Below are 20,705 nucleotides of genomic sequence, written 5' to 3' on the forward strand. Positions count from 1 at the left end.
CCAGTGTGGACCCTCGTCAGTAATTTTCAATGAGGCCAGTGTTATTGCCTTTTATACAAAAAGTCAGTTAGTAGTATTTTAAATGATAATTCTTAGAAAGTATATCTGAAAAATCTTTTTGTTCAAATATCGTAGAGTGGAAAATATTAGACAGTCGTGAGTCATCAGCAAAGTGATATGTCATTGAAAATAGAAGAATTAGAGTTTTAAGTGTAAACTTTATATTAATGACAGAAGGCAAGACAATAATCTGGACTGAAGTACTCTTTAAGTTCTGCTAAATATTGTGGGCCTTCCCACCAACCTCAGGTTACTCTTCCCAAGAGTGAAACTGGTTGTCACACTTGAGAATTTTCTCCCACAACCCACTATATGCCTTTTCTGTATAAATAAAACTCCACTTGGAAAACAAGTCAAATACGGCAGAAGACCCTGCCCTGCCCTGGAACAACATACCACTCAAATAATGAATGTGACTGGTTTTCAAAGTGTCTTTTCATGCACCTCTAATTATCTTTGAACTTTTTATACAATTAAAATTTACAAATACTGGGACTTCCTTGGCGGTCCCCCCTGGCTAAGACTTCACCTTGCAATGCAGGGGGTGGGGGTTCAATCCCTGGTCGGGGAGCTAAGATCCCACAGGCCTCATGGCCAAAAAACCAAAAACATAAAACAGAAGCAATACTGTAACAAATTCAATAAAGACTTTTAAAAAGGTCCACATCAAAAAAAAATCTTCAAAAACAAAATTTACAAATAGACATGAAATAAGTCAAAGTTCTTGAAAGTGTTCATTGATCAACACATATCATGAGAATTACTCTGATAACCTATGTCCACCAAGAAACCAAAGGCATTTGCTTTCGATGTTAATAATTCATAGTATACTAATCTATAGTAATCCACCCTAGAATTAAGTACAGAATTCTCTGGCAGCCAAAGATGTACAAATGGCTGTCTGCTTTTGTAGAGTTTGCTTCAACCAAAATACAAGTTTCACCTCTCAGACAAAACCAGGGAATTTCAGACAGTAGAGGCTTCCATGGAGAAGACGTGTGGAGTGCTAGGGAGAAGATGCAGAGAATATTAAATAACGCAGGGCCTGGAGGATGGAGGAACGCCAGTGGAAAGTAGCAAAGAGCAACATGAGTGACAGAACAAGAAGAATGCCGTGAATAAAGACAAAGATACTGGGATGGTGAGCAACAGGCAGGCCTCCTTAGCTTGGCCATATTTTTAGGAAATTCCATCCAGTTGTCTATTCTTAGATTAATAATAAGTTTTGTTTAAGGAGACAGTAAAACATCCCTTTCTTTAATTACCTTCTGAGGAAACAGGGCCCTCTAACCATGGGAAGAGATTTCTAAGAAATATTCTAAGTCTAGAAGTTTTCTTCAGGTGGCATTTTTGCTTATCTGCCATGTTTCCATCCTCTGAGCGATTCTGCCCCCAGCCTGGAATATTTTTCCTTTTATCTATATAGAACATGGGGTGAGGGCATGGGGATGAATGTTTCTTTTTCTTGGATATTCCTGAAGCCTTAGCTGCTCTGAAAGGGTAAGAGATGTAAACTCTCCAAGGGGTTCTTTTCCTGCCTCCATTGCAACCTCTTGCTTGTGAGAGGTCTGTTGGTCTTCTGTAGATGCCAACATTGCGGCATTATGCCTCGGTAAGTTCTTACTTATTCAGCCATCCATGCAACCAGTAATTAAGAAGTGCCTCCTATATAGCCAGCCCCATCCTTTTTACTAGGGATCTAAAGAGGAATGAGACAGTGCCCCTGTCCTTACGAAATTCGGTTGTGCTGTGGACCCAGTTAATGCAACAGCCCTGCTTGGAAATGTCTGCTTGAGCTCTTACGCTAGTGGTATGCAGATCCACTGAGATTCCTTCAGATTTCAGCAAGGCCACACAGATATTTGATAAGGTATATTATATCTACCTCTCCAAACTCAACGTTACAAAAACAGTTAGTATTGAATGTTTAAAACATTCATTAGCCCTCTTTTCTAACTGTTTCTCATGGTTTGGATCCCTAGAAACAGTTGGTCTTTTCACTGAAATGTTTTTTTCTATCATTTAAGCCAAGCAATAAGAGTTCTTACTGAATTTACTACTGAACTAACATTTTAAAGGATAACTCATCTGACATCTCTGAATGTCTGCAATGAACACATTTACATAAGAAGTGCGAACATGTCTAGAAGTCATCTAGAAGCTCACAATTTCCAAAATTATTTATATGTACATTTCCTGGAGATCAGCCACAAGGTAGAAAACTCAGAAAGTATTAATACTTGATACCTGTGAAGCACTGAGGAAATTATATGTTGATTTGTCTTCTTTGAACCCTCTTGCATGAGTGCTAGTTAGTTCCGCTGTTGAGTTCGTGGTATTCATGCTTTCAAGTTCAGTGTTTCAGCCTCTGCACAGACTATTTTGCTTTCAACTGAGTGCATTTCTCACTCTGGTCAGCTCTTTTTCAAGTGCACACCAAAGGTTAAGGCACATGGGTGGCTCATTCTGAATCCATCATCATCTTGGAAAAGACAAGGCAACATGTATATTTCATATCTGGTGAATCAGTCAAGGGAGGGTCAGTAATTTCTTCTTAGGTAGAAGGTACCGGTGGGTCAAGTACCCTGTTCCTTTGGGTGAAAGCCAAATGTCTGAAAGTTGCAGGATGAACTCCCCATTAGACCTGCTCTCTTGATCCCGCCCACCATCACCAGCACTGCCTCCCTGGATGATGCCTTCAGCCTTGGCTACTGCCCGGCTCAGGAAGCTAGCAATCCAGGCTTAGTGGATATCTCCTTCAAGAAAGTAAGGCTCAAGGAGAACAGAAATTGGCAGCTCATAGCTGAATTCAGCCCAAAGATATATCTGACCCATACAGAGGTGTTTTCCATAATGTGAATCAGCAGCTTCTTTTGGCAAATGGAAAGGTCAGGCACTATAGAGCCCAGGCTTCTGCAGGTGACAGGTGGCTGGAGTTGAGTAGCTACTGCTCCATTCCTTCCAGGCACAGGCCCTTCCATCTGCCACACTTGCAGGCTGATCCACACACTTATGCACATTTTCTGCCTGGCCCCAGTAGGCTTAGTATTCAGGCAGTGCCTAACCCAGTCCTCTTTGCAATGAGCTTGACTGCCATTGCACTGTGAGTCAACGGTAGGCATTTCACTGGGGATGCAGGGGTTATTAAATGGCTGCTCATAACACATTTGCTGGGGAAACAACCCATTTGATGTTCTTTGGGGCCATTCATATTTTGTCTTCAGTAAATAAAAATGAGACTCATTGTGTCCTGGGCTCATATGGGAATAATTTACGGATGTGGATTAAGCAGAATCTTTACATTCTTAAATCCAACCACCTGAAGGAGATGTTCATTGCTTGGTAGACTCTGTTGCAGCCAACTGATATTTTTGCCTGCAGACACCCTTGTTAAAACTAGAGGGTCCACTGAAGACTTATGAACGCAGTCATTTTTTGAGATCAAGTGTGTCTTTGTCTTAAAAACAGAATCGCCAATTTGGTGGGCATCAGCTATTCTCATTTTTGTGTGTTCTCCTTTTAGTGGAAAAAGAAATTGAAAATAATGCTTTCAGTTCAAGATTTTGATTTACCATAAAAGGTTAGCTAGAATCTTATTTTAATAAGTTAATCCCCATCTTCATCATGATTCTGTTATAGAAAATAATACTTATTTGAGGGACCAGTCTATCAGAGAGATGAACAGAAATACAACGTGTTCAATATATTCGATTTCTTTCCTATGATACAGCTTGCCAGGGCTCCTTAGAAGCTGAAGCGGTGGAACTCTGACTGGGTAGGGGCTTCTGCTGTCATAAGCAGACATGCTTGCTGCATCCGCCTGGAGGAGGCCTAGGGTAGGATGTGGTTGACCACCCAGGCAGGGATGACCTAGCGGGGGGCCTAGCAGCCCGCAGGTCCATCAGCAATTGCTATGCGTCTGGTTCTTGCACACAGTCATTGCTGACTCTCATCCAGGGCTCCAGGCTCTGTTTGCTCTGGGCCCTACCCCATGGCCTCGCCTTTCCCTGATTCCCAAGCTCCCAGGGGGGTTCCGAGCACTGGCCTCCACTGGCACCACGAGAGGCACAGACCTGCTGTTTGGAATCACTGTCTCCTGGTCCCATTGCAGACGGTCACTACACCCTGGAGGGGATTCCCACACCAGGGAGCAGACTGAGCTAACATCTCTAAGCTCATGCTGGTTTGCACAAGTACTTGGTATATTGTGCAAGCCAGCTGACACTGTTCATGCTGCCTCTTCCATGTCTGTGACATATGACCGGCAGTACTGACATAGCTCTTAAGGCTCTGATAAAAATTTCTCAGTACCTCCTGGAAAATCAGGGGAGTATCTATTAAAATTAAAACAGAGACAATAACGATGCTTTAGGGAGGGGACTTTTAGGGGACCTAGTGTCGTAGCTATTTCTCTGACCTCTATACATGCTGGCAGTCCCCAGGGGAGTTTTTGATTGACTTTCTCAAAAAGCATGGGCTGCGGTGCCTGGAGGTTGAGGAAGGAATTTTGGATATCAGCCTCAGTTTTGATGAGTGCAGGGCAGGAAGGATGCCACTGACAGCCAGTCTACAGAGGTCACTTTGGTGAACTGTGGTTTAATTAACCATTTTTTTAAAATAGACCAGCTCAGGATTAGGACTTGTCAATATCAGACTTGGAGCCCATGTTCTGGGACCACATATAAGCCTGTTCTTTTAGGAATATATGTTTTGTATCTATATTGAAATATTCAGGTACCTCCAGAAGCTTTTGATCCTCCTGGCCATTGAAATTACAATGGAGGCTGAAGAAGTTTTCGTATATAGAACATATTTTATATGTTCATATTGAATTGGTGTGGAAGAGAATCTCCAAAGAGAGGCAACAGGGAAACATAAAATTACCTATTCATCTTATTTTAAATTATGGTTTTTTGATGTGAATTAAAACTATAATCTGACTAAAGAAAAGCCATATTAAAAGCTAGACAGAAGAGCCCTCTTTCCCTCAAAACAGCTTCTCCACACCCTTCCCGCTTGACACACGCCCACTTGGCCCTCCTCTTCCCTCCAGAGGTTCCTTCCTGCTGGAAACTGTCCTCCTCTCCCCGTGGGCCCTAAGACCTGTAATATCATGTGCCTTCTAACATCAGAAGCAGTGATCAAAGGGGCAGGAGTTCAATAAGAGGCTCTCAGTTGGTAACTGGTCCTCATCTGGATTCCTGATCTGTCTATATTTCCAAAATGTATTTCACCCCAGAGTACACTTAATTCAGACTGTACCAACAAGCTATATTTCTCAGGAAAAAAATTAATAATCAAACGGTATTTTTGAGAAAAATGCTACCACCAAAAAACACCCATAGCTTCCCTACCATCTAAGATCAAATCTCTTAAACCTCTTGAAGCTCACAGCTGGCAGGGGTGTAATTCATCTTTTAATATCACACATACAGTCCTCAAGATAGCCCAACACACAGACCAGGGTATGGCCAGAGTTTTCTGGCCTAGATGCCAGGAAGCAGTGCGGCTGAGAGTTCAGTAGTACCAGAGGTCATTTTTATTTATGTCTTTATCCATACAATGGATTGTGTGTAGGCTGAGGGGAAAAGAGGGGAAAAGCAGTCTGGGTGAGCCCAGTTAATGCTTTTAGTTAACTTCAAGGCTGATTTACAGTTCAATTACATCTGGGTGGTCGGACACGTCTGTTTGTCAAATTCAAGTCCAAAGCATTGTAACTAATTTCTATAATACAGATTTGCCCATTGCTGGGCTCTCTGTAGGATACTTTTTCTTTCCAGGTGGCTGGGAATTTTCATCCTATATGGCATTTTCATTTCAGTCAATAAGCAAGAATGTGAATATGTTCAAAACATATATTATTATACATCAATTTAAGAAATTGCAAGTTTGTTTTCCATAAATATTTTAGAGAGACTTCTGCTGAAGTGAAAAGAAAGAAAAAAGAAATACATGATCTGATGTCCTAGGGCACATTCTTATTTGGAAAACTTACAGACAAGATTGAAGCTAAGGGATGAAATAGAATAATTCCTATTTAATAATCAAATATCTAAAAATGAAGCTATAATATAGCCATCTGAAGAATTTAATGTTAGCTATTTGCAATGACTGTTCAAAGATAGTATGATAGTATTTACACATAAACCATTATATCTCATTATTTTTATTTGTATATCAGTACATGAGATATTTTTTCCCAATTAATTTTAAATTCTTAGAACTTTTTGAAAAACAAAAAAAGATCTGATCTTATCCAAAGTTTTGAGTTTCCATTTAGTACAAATATTTAACATACATGAATTCTTCCTCTATTTTTATCAATTCCATACATATCTGTATATTCCAATAAAATAAAGGATACTCATGTTTATTTCACGGGAGAAATTAAGTATATGTACTAAAACTGTTTTATATTAACTGCAGAAATACCTACTTAATGTAAAAAATATCCACATGTATAAATTCTAACATAATGGGATAAGAAATCATACTTGGAGAAATGAGGCTTTTATTGGGAATTGGATCCCAGTGTGTAAGAATATTGGCTGACCTTGATCATAAAGAATATTTACTGGTTATTTTGTAAACAAAGACTCGGCTATTTAATAAATAAACATTTTGTTTATTAACTGCACAAAGTTTGGTCAAAGCATTGCACAAAGAATAAATATTTTTGTTAGAATGTGTCAAAAGCTTGGCTTGTAAGCTGGATATTTAGTTGACTGGGTCACACAGGGCAAACTCCCTGTCCTTTGCAAAGTTATGGAGTTGGAAATGAACTTATATCAAACTTGTATTTGATAGTTTAGTTTTATCTGTGCTTTTGGAATTATTAAGACTGTTTTAACAGCTTTATTAGAACGTTATTTCTTTTTTCTTTAATATGGGACATTTAAGTGGTTCCTGAATTTGAAACTAATTGTTATTGTATCTTGGGAACAAAATTACTTTTGATGGGAACATATCTTTGAATTATAAATGCAAGTTAATAGATAAGTATTACTTAATTTGTTACACATTTTTAAATATCTATATTTAATCTTTACAAAGAACCTTTCACGTACAAACTAATTCTTTGATTAGACTTCCTTATCACATTAGCAAATATTAATTGAATGAGAATTGAACATATAATAAAGAGATATGAAGCCAAAACTAAAAAAAGAGATTAAGGTCTGAACACACTGCATGCCCATATATATGCAGTCACAGTTTTACAGAAAATACTGTGCATTTGAATCATCATTCTTTACAGTGGCCACATAGCAGAAGTGCTTAAGTGTAAACATTTTCAGCATGAAGGGTGGGGATTGTGCAAAATTATAATTGCATCAAAACTATGAGAAATTGCAGAAAATTCCTATTTTTAAATGTCTATCTTCAAAGAGTAAAACTTAAACTAGCTATCTTCCCTCAAGAAGGATGTCTAAATCACACTTGTCTTTTTCTTTAACAGATAATTCTGAAATAATCAGCAGAAACGGAATGGAATGCCAAGAATCTGCATTGAGAATAACTAAACATTGTTACTGTACATACTATCCTGTTTCCTCCTCAATAGAATTGCCACAAACTGCATGCTAAATAAAGATTTAGTTCTTCTGGACAGACCACAACTCTAAGAAGCTAGTGCTGCTATATCATATATGAGTATTAAATATGGTATGCTTAGTATATTCCAACCTAAGATAGTTAACTACCTGAGACCAGCTGTGATGTTTAAAGACATAAAGGATAAAGTTTACTTTTAAAGGGTTTCTAAACATAGTTTCTGTCCTAGGAATATTGTCTTATCTCCATAACTATAGCTGATGCAGAAAGTCCAACCAATTTACTCATTTTGACTCAGAATATTTCAAAGTTAGCAATAAACAATTAGCATTAGTTTAAAAAAAAAAAAAAAAACCTATTCCAAGGGCAGGTTCGATTCTAACTTCAATTACTGTCATTTCATTTACCTACTGGATCAAAGCTATGTTTCACTTCTTGACAACACGAATGCTGCAGCAAAGATGAGAAGTGAAGTAAAACCGTTACCTGTCCTGCAGGTCTAAAATTTGAATGGAAATTCAAGCACAAGTACTGGGGACACATCAAAGTGTGGTATTTGGTTTGCCTGGAGATGCCGCATTGAATCATGTGATTCTAGAATAACATTAACTAGATTGAAAAAGAAACTTTGCACGGTATGAGCTTCATACCCCACCAAACAAAGTCTTGAAGGTATTATTTTACAAGTATATTTTTAAAATTGTTTTATAAGAGAGACTTTGTAGAAGTGCCTAGATTTTGCCAGACTTCATCCAGCTTGACAAGAATGAGAGGCCCATGCCAACAGTCTAATCAAAAGGATTAGTCTTTCAAACTCACCATCCGGTTGCCTGTTACAGAATAACTCTTCTGAACTAAAAACCTAGACAAACAAGGAAGCTGTAGGTGAGGAGATCTGTATAATATTCTAATTTAAGTAAGTTTGAGTTTAGTCACTGAAAATTTGACTGTGACTTTAATCTAAATTACTATGTAAACAAAAAGTAGATAGTTTCACTTTTTAAAAAATCCATTACTGTTTTGCATTTCAAAAGTTGGATTAAAAGGTTGTAACTGACTACAGCATGGAAAAAAATAGTTCTTTTAATTCTTTCACCTTAAAGCATATTTTATGTCTCAAAAGTATAAAAAACTTTAATACAAGTACATACATATTATATATACACATACATATATATATACTATATATGGATGAAACATATTTTAATGTTGTTTACTTTTTTAAATACTTGGTTGATCTTCAAGGTAATAGCGATACAATTAAATTTTGTTCAGAAAGTTTGTTTTAAAGTTTATTTTAAGCACTATCGTACCAAATATTTCATATTTCACATTTTATATGTTGCACATAGCCTATACAGTACCTACATAGTTTTTAAATTATTGTTTAAAAAACGAAACAGCTGTTATGAATTACTATTATGTGTAATTGTTTAAAACATCCATTTTCTTTGTGAACGTATTAGTGATTGAAGTATTTTGACTTTTGAGATTGAATGTAAAATATTTTAAATTTTGGCATCACTGCCTGTTCTGAAAACTAGATGCACCAACCATATCATTTTTGTTTGAGAAAAAAGAAATCTGCCATTTTAATTAATGTTGGTCAAAGTCTAGTGACTATTTATCTTATATCGTAGATTTGATAACCCTATCAAAAAAAAAATCACATTCTAAGTGTAATCTTACATAGTGCTTGTATTGTTGCATTTGTTTTAATTTGTGGGAAAGTATTGTATCTAACTTGTATTTCTTTGGTAGTTTCATCTTTATGTATTATTGATATTTGTAATTTTCTCAGCTATAACAATGTAGTTATGCTACAACTTGCCTAAAACATTCAAACTTATTTTCTTTTTACTTTTTTTCTTTGTTAATTCACTTAAACTCATTGAAAACATAGTATACATTACTAAAAGGTAAATTATGGGAATCACTGAAATATTTTTGTAGACTAATTATTGTAACATTGTCTTTTTTTTTCTTTTGTTTCATGATTTTGATTTTTAAAGTTTTTAGCACACAACTATTTTCAGCCCTTTAATAATGGAGCATCAGAAACATCACCTGTACCCCCCAAGCGAATATAGAAGACTGTATTTTTACTATGATATCCATTTTCCAGAATTGTGATTGTAATATGCAAGGAGTCATAAATATGCCATTTACAATAAGGAGGAGGCAAGGCAAATGCATAGATGTACAAATATATGTACAACAGATTTTGCTTTTTATTTATTTATAATGTAATTTTATAGAATAATTCTGGGATTTGAGAGGATCTAAAACTATTTTTCTGTATAAATATTATTTGCCAAAAGTTTGTTTATATTCAGAAGTCTGACTATGATGAATAAATCTTAAATGCTTTGTTTAATTACACAACAAAATCACCAATATCCAAGACATGATGATAGCAATTCAACAAATACTGTAGTTAAAAGATGAACTCACCACTTGTATGGGAACTACATTTCACTCTTGGTTTTCAGGATATAACAGCACTTCACCTAAATATTCTTTGAGCCATATCACTGGTAACATTTCTACTAAATCTTTCTGTAACACTTAAAGAATTCCCTCATTCATTACCTTACAGTGTAAACAGGAGTCTAATTTGTATCAATTCTATGTTTTGGTTGTAATATTCAGTTCACTCACCCAATGTACAACCAATGAAATAAAAGAAGCATTTAAAAGGATTTCTGGTCATCCTCCTTTTTTTGTTGTTGAGACAGATTGATAATTAGCCAAACCAAATGGTTTTTACATTCATACAGATAACATTTCGTAGCTTCAAAGAAAAGCAGGCTTTGGATTTTTGGGCTTTTCAACAGTAAGAAAAACAATTTACAAGGATCATTTTGGAACTACTTCTATTATTCTTTGAAATTAGAAATAAAAATAAATCCCACCACTCAGCCCTCATCTTCAGAATTCTGCCTGAATATGAAGAGATGTGAAGAGATTAGTAACCAAATGGGGAACAAAACGTCCGTTAATTAACAGACAAGAAAATGCCCATTAATCCATAAGACAGGCTTTCAGGTAAGAGCCTGATTGAGCAACGTGTCTTAGACCTTAGGCTGCAGATAGAGGCAGAATGATGAAACCTGTTCTACGTGGACATCCTGGCTGGGTGGACCGAGGAGAGCACGAGAGCTGAGCATCACACCTGAGGGCAGGTGCTCAACAAAGTGAGGCCTCCTGAGAGGTGCGGGGCACCTTCTCAGTCTTCTCCTTCCTCTGTCCTTTGGGGTCCATGATATTTCTCAGGGAAGGTGGGAACAGTCCTTGTCATGCAGAGGTTGGCGGAAGTCACCTCCTCTATGGGCCAAGGCAGGAACAGGGAGAGGAGAAGATTTTCTCCATGGCAGGTTTAAAGCTTCAGGCCTTCTGAGTGGTTATGAGACCCCTTATAAGGGTAGAAAACACAAACATTCAACAGACCAGGCATATACAAATAAAGGCACTTGTATTTTTAAACACTGCCATCAGGAATTCCAAGGGTAAAAATACTTTCACACCTTTGTGGATGTTTGAAAAATTGGCTATATTTTTGGATGAGCAATTTCTTTTATTGTAAAAGCAGAAAAAAAGTTGCTATTCCATCAGTCACTCCTGACAAGAAAACATTCTCTGTTAAGTGAGTTCAAGGTGTCAAGTTTCGAGAACAAGCTGTTATTTTAAGTGAAAAATCTAAGACAAACTGTACTCAAAAATTTTCACACTTGGTTTATGAAGTGTAATTTTCATCAGTAGACTGACTTTTTATGGTACTTACTACATCAAAATCAAAAGAGAAATTTAAACCTTAGAGGATAAAACTAATTTATCTCTTCAGCACAGAAAATATTTAAATATAAAATATCAATTATTCTATAATTATCTGCCAATAGGAAGGTGTTATTTTAATTTGGGGCAGCCCAAACTAAAAATAATGTTTCAGACTCAGAAATATGCTCTGTTTATTATTAACCACAGTTCTTCCTTTCTCTGATAACTTTGCTCTTGGGTCTTTTCAGGACTTGGGCTTATATAAACTAAAGGGAGAAGTTTATTTATCAATCCTCCTGTGTAAACTAAAATGATCTAAATTAGGGGAATCTAACTTTTCTTTCGCTAGAGAAACTTTCTTTCAAACGAAAGGGTCACCCCACAAAAGTACAAAAGCAAAACAAGAGCAAAGTGCTCTCCTTGCTGGGGCTCTCCATCCCTCTACTAAGTGCTGCAATGCACACAAAGGTGGAAACCCACTCACTTAAGTATAAAACCTGTGGCTTTACAGAGGGAGAAGAGTATTCTCAAAGTAGCATGGCAGGGACTTCCCTGGCGGTCCAGTGGTTAAGACTTCGCCTTCCAATGCAGGGGGTGTAGGTTTGATCCCTGGTCGGGGAGCTAAGATCCCACAGGCCTCAGGGCCAAAAAACCAAAACATAAAACAGAAGCAATATTGTAACAAATTCAATAAAGACTTTAAAAATGGTCCACATCAAAAAAATCTTAAAAAAAAAAAGGTAGCGTGGCAGCTTAGGAAACCTGGCTCATAAGTTCTAAATACGTCTGAGGAACCTGATGTCCTGTATATATGGAGGTAACAAACATACCACAGAATAAATATATATGCAACACTGTCCCACACACGTTTATATGGAGAGCAATCTAAACACATTATCGTCCATAAACACAAAGCTGAGGATCTCTCAGTTCTGCAGAAAGGAATGATCAGCGTCTGCATTTCCCAATAGTCTAGTGGTTAAGAGCAAATTTTACAGTCTTACGGCCCAAGTTTGACTCTCAACTCTGCTTTTTACAGCTTCTGAGCTTCAGTGTTTTTCATCGGTCAGCTGGGTCTAACAGGATCTCTCTCACCTAGACATTATGATGACTCAATGAAAGAATGTGCACTGACCACGGAGAACAGAGTCTGACACATAGCAAACTCTCAGTGAATATTAGTAACTCTTCTTTTTTTTTTTTTTTAAACTGTACCCCCCACCCTTCCAGAGGGTAGTGAGAAGTTTTTTGTTTGTTTGTTTGTTTGTTTTTTTAATTTTTATTTATTTATGGCTGTGTTGGGTCTTCGTTTCTGTACGAGGGCCTTCTCCAGTTGCGGCAAGCGGGGGCTACACTTCATCGCGGTGCACAGGCCTCTGTCGCAGCCTCTCTTGTTGCGGAGCACAGGCTCCAGACGCGCAGGCTCAGTAGTTGTGGCTCACGGGCCTAGTTGCTCCGCGGCATGTGGGATCCTCCCAGACCAGGGCTCGAACCCGTGTCCCCTGCATTGGCAGGCAGACTCTCAACCACTGCGCCACCAGGGAAGCCCAGTAACTCTTCTTAAAATAATATTAAAGTACGCTCCTGGGTTTCCCTATCAGTATTTATTTCCTCATTCTATCCAAAAATCTCTTGGCAACTAAGAGGCACCTCTTCTATGTCCTCGATGACAGTGTCAAAAGCTGACAGGCAAATTATAGGGGGTTTATAATAACAAATAATGAGCTGCATTATCTCTGGGGAAGCCGACAATTACTTCAATTCAACAAATGCTCACTGAGCCCCGACTAAGCACTGCTAAGCTGTTCAAGGAACACGAACATGGGCAAAGTCCAGTTCCTACCCTCAAGAAGCTTTCTGTGGGGCAGAAGAGGAAAAATAAACCTGTGAAAAAATGGAGAAAGGATAAAGAGTACTATAGTTTCCCAAGGCTGCTGGAACCAAGCCCCGCACAGAGGGTAGCTTACAGCAACAGAAATGAATTCTCTCCAGTTCTGTAGACTAACATCTGAAATCATGGAGTTGGCAGGGCCGAGATCCCTTTGCGGCTATGGAGAGAATCCTCCCCTGCCTCTTACTAGCTTCCGGTGCGGGCCGTCAATCCTTGGCGTTCCTTAGCTCACAGCTGCGTCCCTCCACTCTCTGTCTCCATCGTCACAGGGCCTCGCCCCATATGTCTGTCTTCACATTATCTTCTTATAAGGCCACCAGTCATCTTGGATTAGGACCCACCCTAATGACCTCATTTTAACTTGATGACATCTGCAAAGACCCTATTTCCAAATAAGGTCACGTTCACAGGGACCAGGGGTTGGGATGTCAACATGTCCTTTTGAGGGACACAGTTTGACCTGTCACAACAATGACAACCTAAATAAAGACAGGTTTCTATAGATATCAAAATATCAATGAAAGGGTTTCTGTTGTCTTTTCAATAAGAAGATCCCACCTACATGATATATGATGACGAGAGTCATGACCCCTTAGGCCTCTTCCATTTGCTTTGTTTTGGTTTTGTCTGTAGAATGAACCAGTTGGACTATAAGATCTCTAACTTCTATTCTAGATGCAACATTCTGTGATTTAATCAGCAGCTTAGCCCGCTCTTCACTGGTCTCAATATTTATTTAACTTGGTAATTTTTTTTTTTTTTGGCTGCGTTGGGTCTTCGTTGCTGCGTGTGGGCTTTCTCTAGTTGCGGCGAGCGGGGGCTACTCTTTGTTGCGGTGTGTGGGCTTCTCATTGCGGTGGCTTCTCTTGTTGTGGAGCACGGGCTCTAGGCACACAGGCTTCAGTAGTTGTGGCATGCAGGCTCAGTAGTTGTGGCTCACTGGCTCTAGAGCGCAGGCTCAGTAGTTGTGGCGCGCGGGCTTAGTTGCTCCGTGGCACATGGGATCTTCCCGGACCTGGGCTTGAACCCATGTCCCCTGCGTTGGCAGGTGGATTCTTAACCACTGCGCCACCAGGGAAGTCCATTACTTAGTAATTTTGATTTGCAAATATATTTCATTGTTTATAAGTTTTTATTGATTGGATTAATTTTACTTAATCCATACTGCAGAGAAAGGCTTTTCCTTTCTTTCTATATGCATGAGAAAATTCGGTAATCATTCATAGGAAGTCTTAGCCAAGCTTGGCTAAGAAGACCAAGTGTTCTAACTACATCAAGAATAATCATATCAAATATTTCTGTGCCCTTATACTGTGATAGCCTCTTAGTCTGGATCATGTCATTTAATCTTTATAATAACCCTCTCTGGTTGATTCTATTATTAGCACGCCCATTAATAGATAAGAACACTGAGGACTGGAAAGATTAGCTAACTTAACCAAAGTCACAAAGTTTGTAGAAAAATGGGCGTTGAAACCCAGGCCGCCTGACTCTGGATCCACAGTGCTTTACTGCCTCACTACGCCAGATGTGGTCCTTGAACTTCCACAGGAGCACCTGGGGATTTGTTGGAAATGCAGAATCCCAGGCCCCACCCCAGACCAACTGAAGGAGACCCTGCATTCTAACCAGACACTCAGGTGATTCATACACACATTAGAGTGTGAGAAGTGACACGGTGCTAACCAGTGCCACCCCCTTAAAGGCTCTGTTGACTCTAGAGAACAATGAAGGAAAACCACTGCCAACACTTGACCATTTTGATGGCCGTCTTCAATATCCAAACTCCAAAGAATTGTGGTTGTTTGGATACAAACTGGAGTCTCTCTGATTTTATTCCTGTCCTTTCTCGATCCATTCTCCATACGGCAGCCAGTACGTTCATAAAATAAAAATCAGATCACAGCATCTTCCCAATCAAAGGTGGATCCACTCCAGGTTTTGTGGGGTCTGAAGGTTATAAAACTTGGGGAAGAGGGGTCTTAAAGAAAAAGAATCCAAAAAATGAATATAGAATTAAATATGAGAATAAATACATAGAAAAAGAATATGAAAAACATGCCATTTTATGAATTAACCATTTGACATGCCTTATGATATGTTTTGTTTACATTTTTGACTGTATCCCCATCGTCTTATGATAACACTTTTGTGATGTCATTTCCTATATAGAGAACAGAAAGGTAATTCAATCTCACCTCTAGCATGGTTAGCAAAATTTTTTTTAGCATCTGTTTTTGTATTGATAATTGACGTGCAATTCACACACACACACATATACATACACATACTGCTTATTATATACTCTTACAGATGTGTGCCCTACAAACACCTCCATCTCCTAGTTAAACACACACACACAAGACAAACACCAGTATTCACTAGTTTTCCACTGCTCTTATGATAAAATCTGAAACCTTTTACCCTAGCCAACATCTCCAGCCTCATCCAGTGTATTCTGCTGTGCCAACTACCGTCCAATCCCTCAGACCTCTTTTTTGTTTCTTAAATACGTGGAGTCCTTTCTGCCTCCTGAATTCCTATTCCTTATGCCTTAGGAGCTTGTCTTCTCTCTCTGGCCATGGCAGAATCATTTCCTTCTGAAGACAATATCACCTCAGCCCTGATCTAAAGTGGCTGATTCCATCTCACCGCTATGTTTACTGCCGTCATAACACCCGTCACACTGTGTAATTATTTTGCTCATCTGTTTCAGTTGTATTATCGGTTATCTCATTGGAATTTAAGCTCTGTGATGTCTGGCCCTTGTCTTATTCACCACCATATCCCCTCTGCTTAGAACAGTGTCTAAGAACATAACTCAGTATATATTTGTTGGAACGAATGACTAGTAAAACCATGGTGTCAGAAGAGACAGACATAAGTGAAAGTATAAAATTATGAAATTCAAATAGTTTCTCATAAACTTTGCCTATACCCGATCCACATTCTTGGCTAAGGAACTAAACAAACTGCAGATCCACTCATTTAACAAATATTTTTGTATTACAAAATGCTAGAAAACATTAAAAAAAAAGATATCTATATTCTTATTAGATTATAAATAATCTGAAATCATCATAATCTAGTTACCATCTAGCTAGAGATACATATGGCTGAAAACAAAATACATGCATTGAGGTATTTCATGATAAATTCCAAATTATTAACCAGCCAGTGACTGCCATGGGAGATTACTGAGAGCTGGAGATGTCACAGAAGTCTCCCTGAAGGAGAGTTTCTTGAGATGGAAGCTGAGGAGTTGTAAATATAGTATTTGGCAAAGCAAGAAGCATGAGAAGCAACAGGAATGGAAACACAGTGGCCTGTGATTAGAATGAAGGCAGATTCTACACTTAAAGGGATTCTACACTTGGAGGAATGAGAGGCACACAAAACGGAAGAGGGCATTGGCTCCTACGAGCCAGCCACAACTCAAAGAACAATAAGTGGCTGCTGCAGTCTGCAGTCAGCTCCCCGTTCGGGATGCGGCATTCACTCCCCAGTGTCCAGGAGTGACAGTAGTCAGGTGCAGCTGTCAGCCTCCTTCTGGAACTGCACTGACTAAAGAGAACTGCCTTGTCCAAAGTCTTGCTTCCTCCCGCAGCACATCCCTTGTCCAGTTGATTGACACAGGAGTATAAAGGCCCCCAGCTTTGCCCAACTCAGGGCAAATACTGCACCGGGCTCCCCAGCTCCCCACGGCGTGGGCTGAGGCTTTTGTTGAGACTACATCACGGCCCAACCTCTCCCTTGGCCCAATCGTGCTTCCTCCCCTTCTCCATGGATTGGAATCTCCACCTCAGAGTCTGCCTCCCAGAAAATCCAAACTGAGACAGAAAGGCAACTCTACCATTTATTAATTCCACTGCCCAAGCTTTGAGTTCCTTTCAAACTGATGCAAGAAATATATTCAACATAGCAATTTGATTCTTTTTGATAAAGAAAATTAATTGCCTGTAAAAGTGTCTCGCCTGAGACAGTACTCAGTTAATCATAGAAGAAAAAGAAGAGGAAGAAAGAAATCAAAACTGAAGTATTTTTTTTATTGTGGATTCCAAAAATGGCAAATTTTCACATACTTTCAGAGGAAACATAGCTTTTATTTTTTATTTTAAAGCATGCCTTTAAAAGGCATGAAAAGTCATGTTTCACTTGGTCCAAAGTTTCACTCTTAGTCTTTTATATTATTGAGCTCTTTGTCAGCATTTCTTTGAAAAGAAACCAGAAAAATGATCAAATTGGTTCTTACGGAAGCCAAGTATCTTCATATAAGGTTAAAACAAAGAGTATTCAGTGTGCATTTGGTAAATACGATCCTGGAGCCAGTTTTGGCTATAAATAAAGCACAGGAGTATAAAACTCCGCTCCACCCGTCAGAGCCATTTCAAAATAATTGAAGTGATTCCTCTCTATCAGTCACGGCGTTTACAAGTTGAAGTGGGTCGCACTTGGAAACTAGTGCAGTTCACATGCACTATTGACCAAAGCACCCATTAAGACAGCAAGGAGTAATTAAGAAACACGTACACATAATCAATACTGAGATTATCTCAACTCCTCCAAGAGTCATCAATATGTTTTGAATAAAAGCCACATGTTTGGTGATTCTGCTCTGGCAAAAATCTTTACAGAAATCAATTAGCATATTTAGTGCATGAGTTGATGACTACCTGAGGACACAGGGACTATCACTTTCATATATTCTACCCACATGAGCCACTGTAGGAGACAGGAAATTGGGGCAGTCGGGGAGCCCTTTGCTGATCCTTGGTCTGGGCTAACCGCACCACGTCCTGTGGCAAGTGAAGGCCCTACAGCATAGAGGTTAAGAACATGGCACTGGTAGCCAAGCTGGCTGTGTTCAAATCCTGACTTTCCACTTTCTGTGTGACCACAGGCAAGTGAGTGAACCTCTGGTCCTGTTTTCCTTCTCTGTAAAAAGGAGCTGATCAGTAATAGTATCTACCCCGTAAGGTAGTTGTGAGAATTAAGTGAGTTAACATACACCGAACTCTTAGAACTGTGCCTGGAACATAAAAGCATTAACCATCTTTGAAAAAAAAAATCAGACTTTGAAAAGTTGGCCATTTCAAAGGAATTCCTCTATATGTATATTTTTCTAGGAGGACAGCCTGTCAGCCATGCTCCCGGCAAGGTTAACTGGGATAGTCTGGTTGCCTCACAGTGGAATTAAGTAAACCAGCGGCTAGTCAGCAGACACTGGTTGAACTCAGCAGATAGCTCATCTTTTTATATCTTGTGGTAATGAACCTTCTAGACTTCCATTTCTGGGGGGGAGGGGGTACAATAGAATAAATACAATGAATGAGCCTCTGGAGGAAAATAACAAGACAACTGGATAAAATATTAAGGAAAATCCTTTTAAATGCACTGTCAAGAAAGTAAGCAATGCTCAGAGATTTTTTTTTTTAAATGGGAATATTTTAATGTGAGCTAGCACCAAATCTACCCTTTGCCTGGTGGCATGTGCCCAACTCCAGAAAACTGGAGTCTCCACATGGCACAGGAGACCAAAAGCTAGATTGGACCTTTCCCAGGCAGAGTGGGCCTGCAGCTGGAGCCCCAGGGCCTACACCGCCAGCACGGCTGGATTCGTGTTTACTCGCCCACCTCAGGTGGCCAGTAAAAGACCCAGTAATCCAGATAAAGAATATTGTTAGTGTAATATTTTAAAAATCAAAACTAATGGGGAAAAGTCCATAATGAACAAAATATCAAAATTGTGAACAAGACTGTCTGTCGCTGTTTGTTTGACATGTCACCCCACGTCACTCTGCAGCAGGAACTGGCCTTTCCAATCGGCCCGCACGTCCTTGCCGGGTGGGTTTAGAAGGGAGACAGTGGCCTGACATCAGATTGGGCCACGTGGGGCTTTCTATATAGTCTTGTTTTTAAACTATTGACCTTTCATTAAGTTTTGTCACTTGGTCCACAATACGAGAGGATATTTTGAAAAGTATATATATTTTGTATATGAGAACAAATCCTGAAAAGTGCACACATTTTTTTCTTTTGCTTCAGACTCCAATATGGTTCTACAGGGCGCTGCTGTCTGGCTATGTGAGAATGATTGAAAATAAAACCAGTGGACCAGTGCGGCTAACAGAGGCAGTAATAACAAGCCCTGTTCTAAGGGCAATATACATATATATGCAATATACATATATACGAAATACACATATATATGAAACAACATTGTCATGAAAACAACATTTTCCCTAATTAGACATTTACTATTCCATTTACCATTCTCTTCTATGTACTTTTTAAAAGTCCTGGTCAATAACCACAGAATTATTTTCACAACTCACAGTTTCAAAGACACTGTTTTAGGTTAACTACTAAAGGTAACCATGGCGAGTACAACTACCAAATGGAAAAAAAATTAATAAACAAACAAAAAAACTCAACCCATCCAGAAGAAGGTGGAAAAAGGGAAATACAAAGAAAGAAACTGAAAAAAACCCAAAATATTGAATACATAAAAATCACAAAATGGGAGAGTAGAAATAAATGCAAATATCATTAATGACAATAAATATAAATAGACTGAACTCTCTGTTATATTATTGCCAGCCTGGATTTTTTTTAAAAGCCTAGGTATGTGATGTTTACTATAAGCATTTCTAAAACATAAATACACAGAAAGTTGGAAAGTCAGAGCATGAAAGAGGAGAAACTAGGAAAAACTAACCAAAAGAAAGCTGGTATCACCACATTAATACCAGACAAAATAAATTTTAAAGCCAAGAGCAATACTAGAGATTTTAAAAGGCCTTGTCAAATGATCAGTTCATCAGAAACTCAATTCTGTACTGGTATGCACATAATAACACAAATGCAAAATACATAAGCAAAAATTGAATATAAGCAAAATTGATAGAACTATGAGAAATCCTGGTCAAAGAAAATTAATACATCTGCTTAGTAACTGACTGACATAAGGAAATATTTAAAGATCATATCATAATAAACAGAGAACTCAAAAAATTAAGTAATATTCATTATTTTCTTGCACATAAGAAACATTTTTAAAAATTCACTCTGTGCCAGGCCATTAATGCAAGCCTCAATAATAAATTGCAAATAATGCATATCCAATCACACTTTTCTGATAAAAAATGCAATTGTTAGAAATTAATGATAAAATAACTAGAAACTCCACTTGTTAAGTAATTTTAAAACAGTCCTCTGAATGACAGAATAATGGAAATCAGAAAATATTGAACTGAACAATAATGAAATATATATAAACTTTAAAGATGTAAATAAAATGATAAAGGAAAATGTATAGCCTTAAATGTTTATATTAGTAAAGAAAGCCTCAAAATTAATAAGTCAACATCCACATTAAGAAGTTAGTTAAAAAAAAAAAGCTTTTGACAAAATTCAACACCCA

The 20,705-nt window shown here is 38.3% G+C and overlaps 1 protein-coding gene across 4 annotated transcripts in view; it reads left to right on the forward strand.

Moving 5' to 3' along the window:
- MBNL2 (muscleblind like splicing regulator 2) overlaps positions 1–10,316 on the forward strand; it is a 158,475-nt gene extending 148,159 nt beyond the window's left edge. For 2 of the 4 annotated variants that reach the window (XM_059903140.1, XM_059903143.1), the window contains one exon: positions 7,520–10,316. In XM_059903140.1, the coding sequence (XP_059759123.1) occupies positions 7,520–7,647 (128 nt within the window). In that variant the 3' untranslated portion in view covers positions 7,648–10,316. The remainder of the gene's footprint in view (positions 1–7,519) is intronic. The other 2 variants (XM_059903142.1, XM_059903144.1) reach the window with 1 other exon arrangement.
- Positions 10,317–20,705: the final 10,389 nt, after the last annotated feature.

Source organism: Balaenoptera ricei, chromosome 18, assembly GCF_028023285.1.
Source record: "Balaenoptera ricei isolate mBalRic1 chromosome 18, mBalRic1.hap2, whole genome shotgun sequence".
NCBI classification, from domain to species: Eukaryota; Metazoa; Chordata; class Mammalia; order Artiodactyla; family Balaenopteridae; genus Balaenoptera; species Balaenoptera ricei.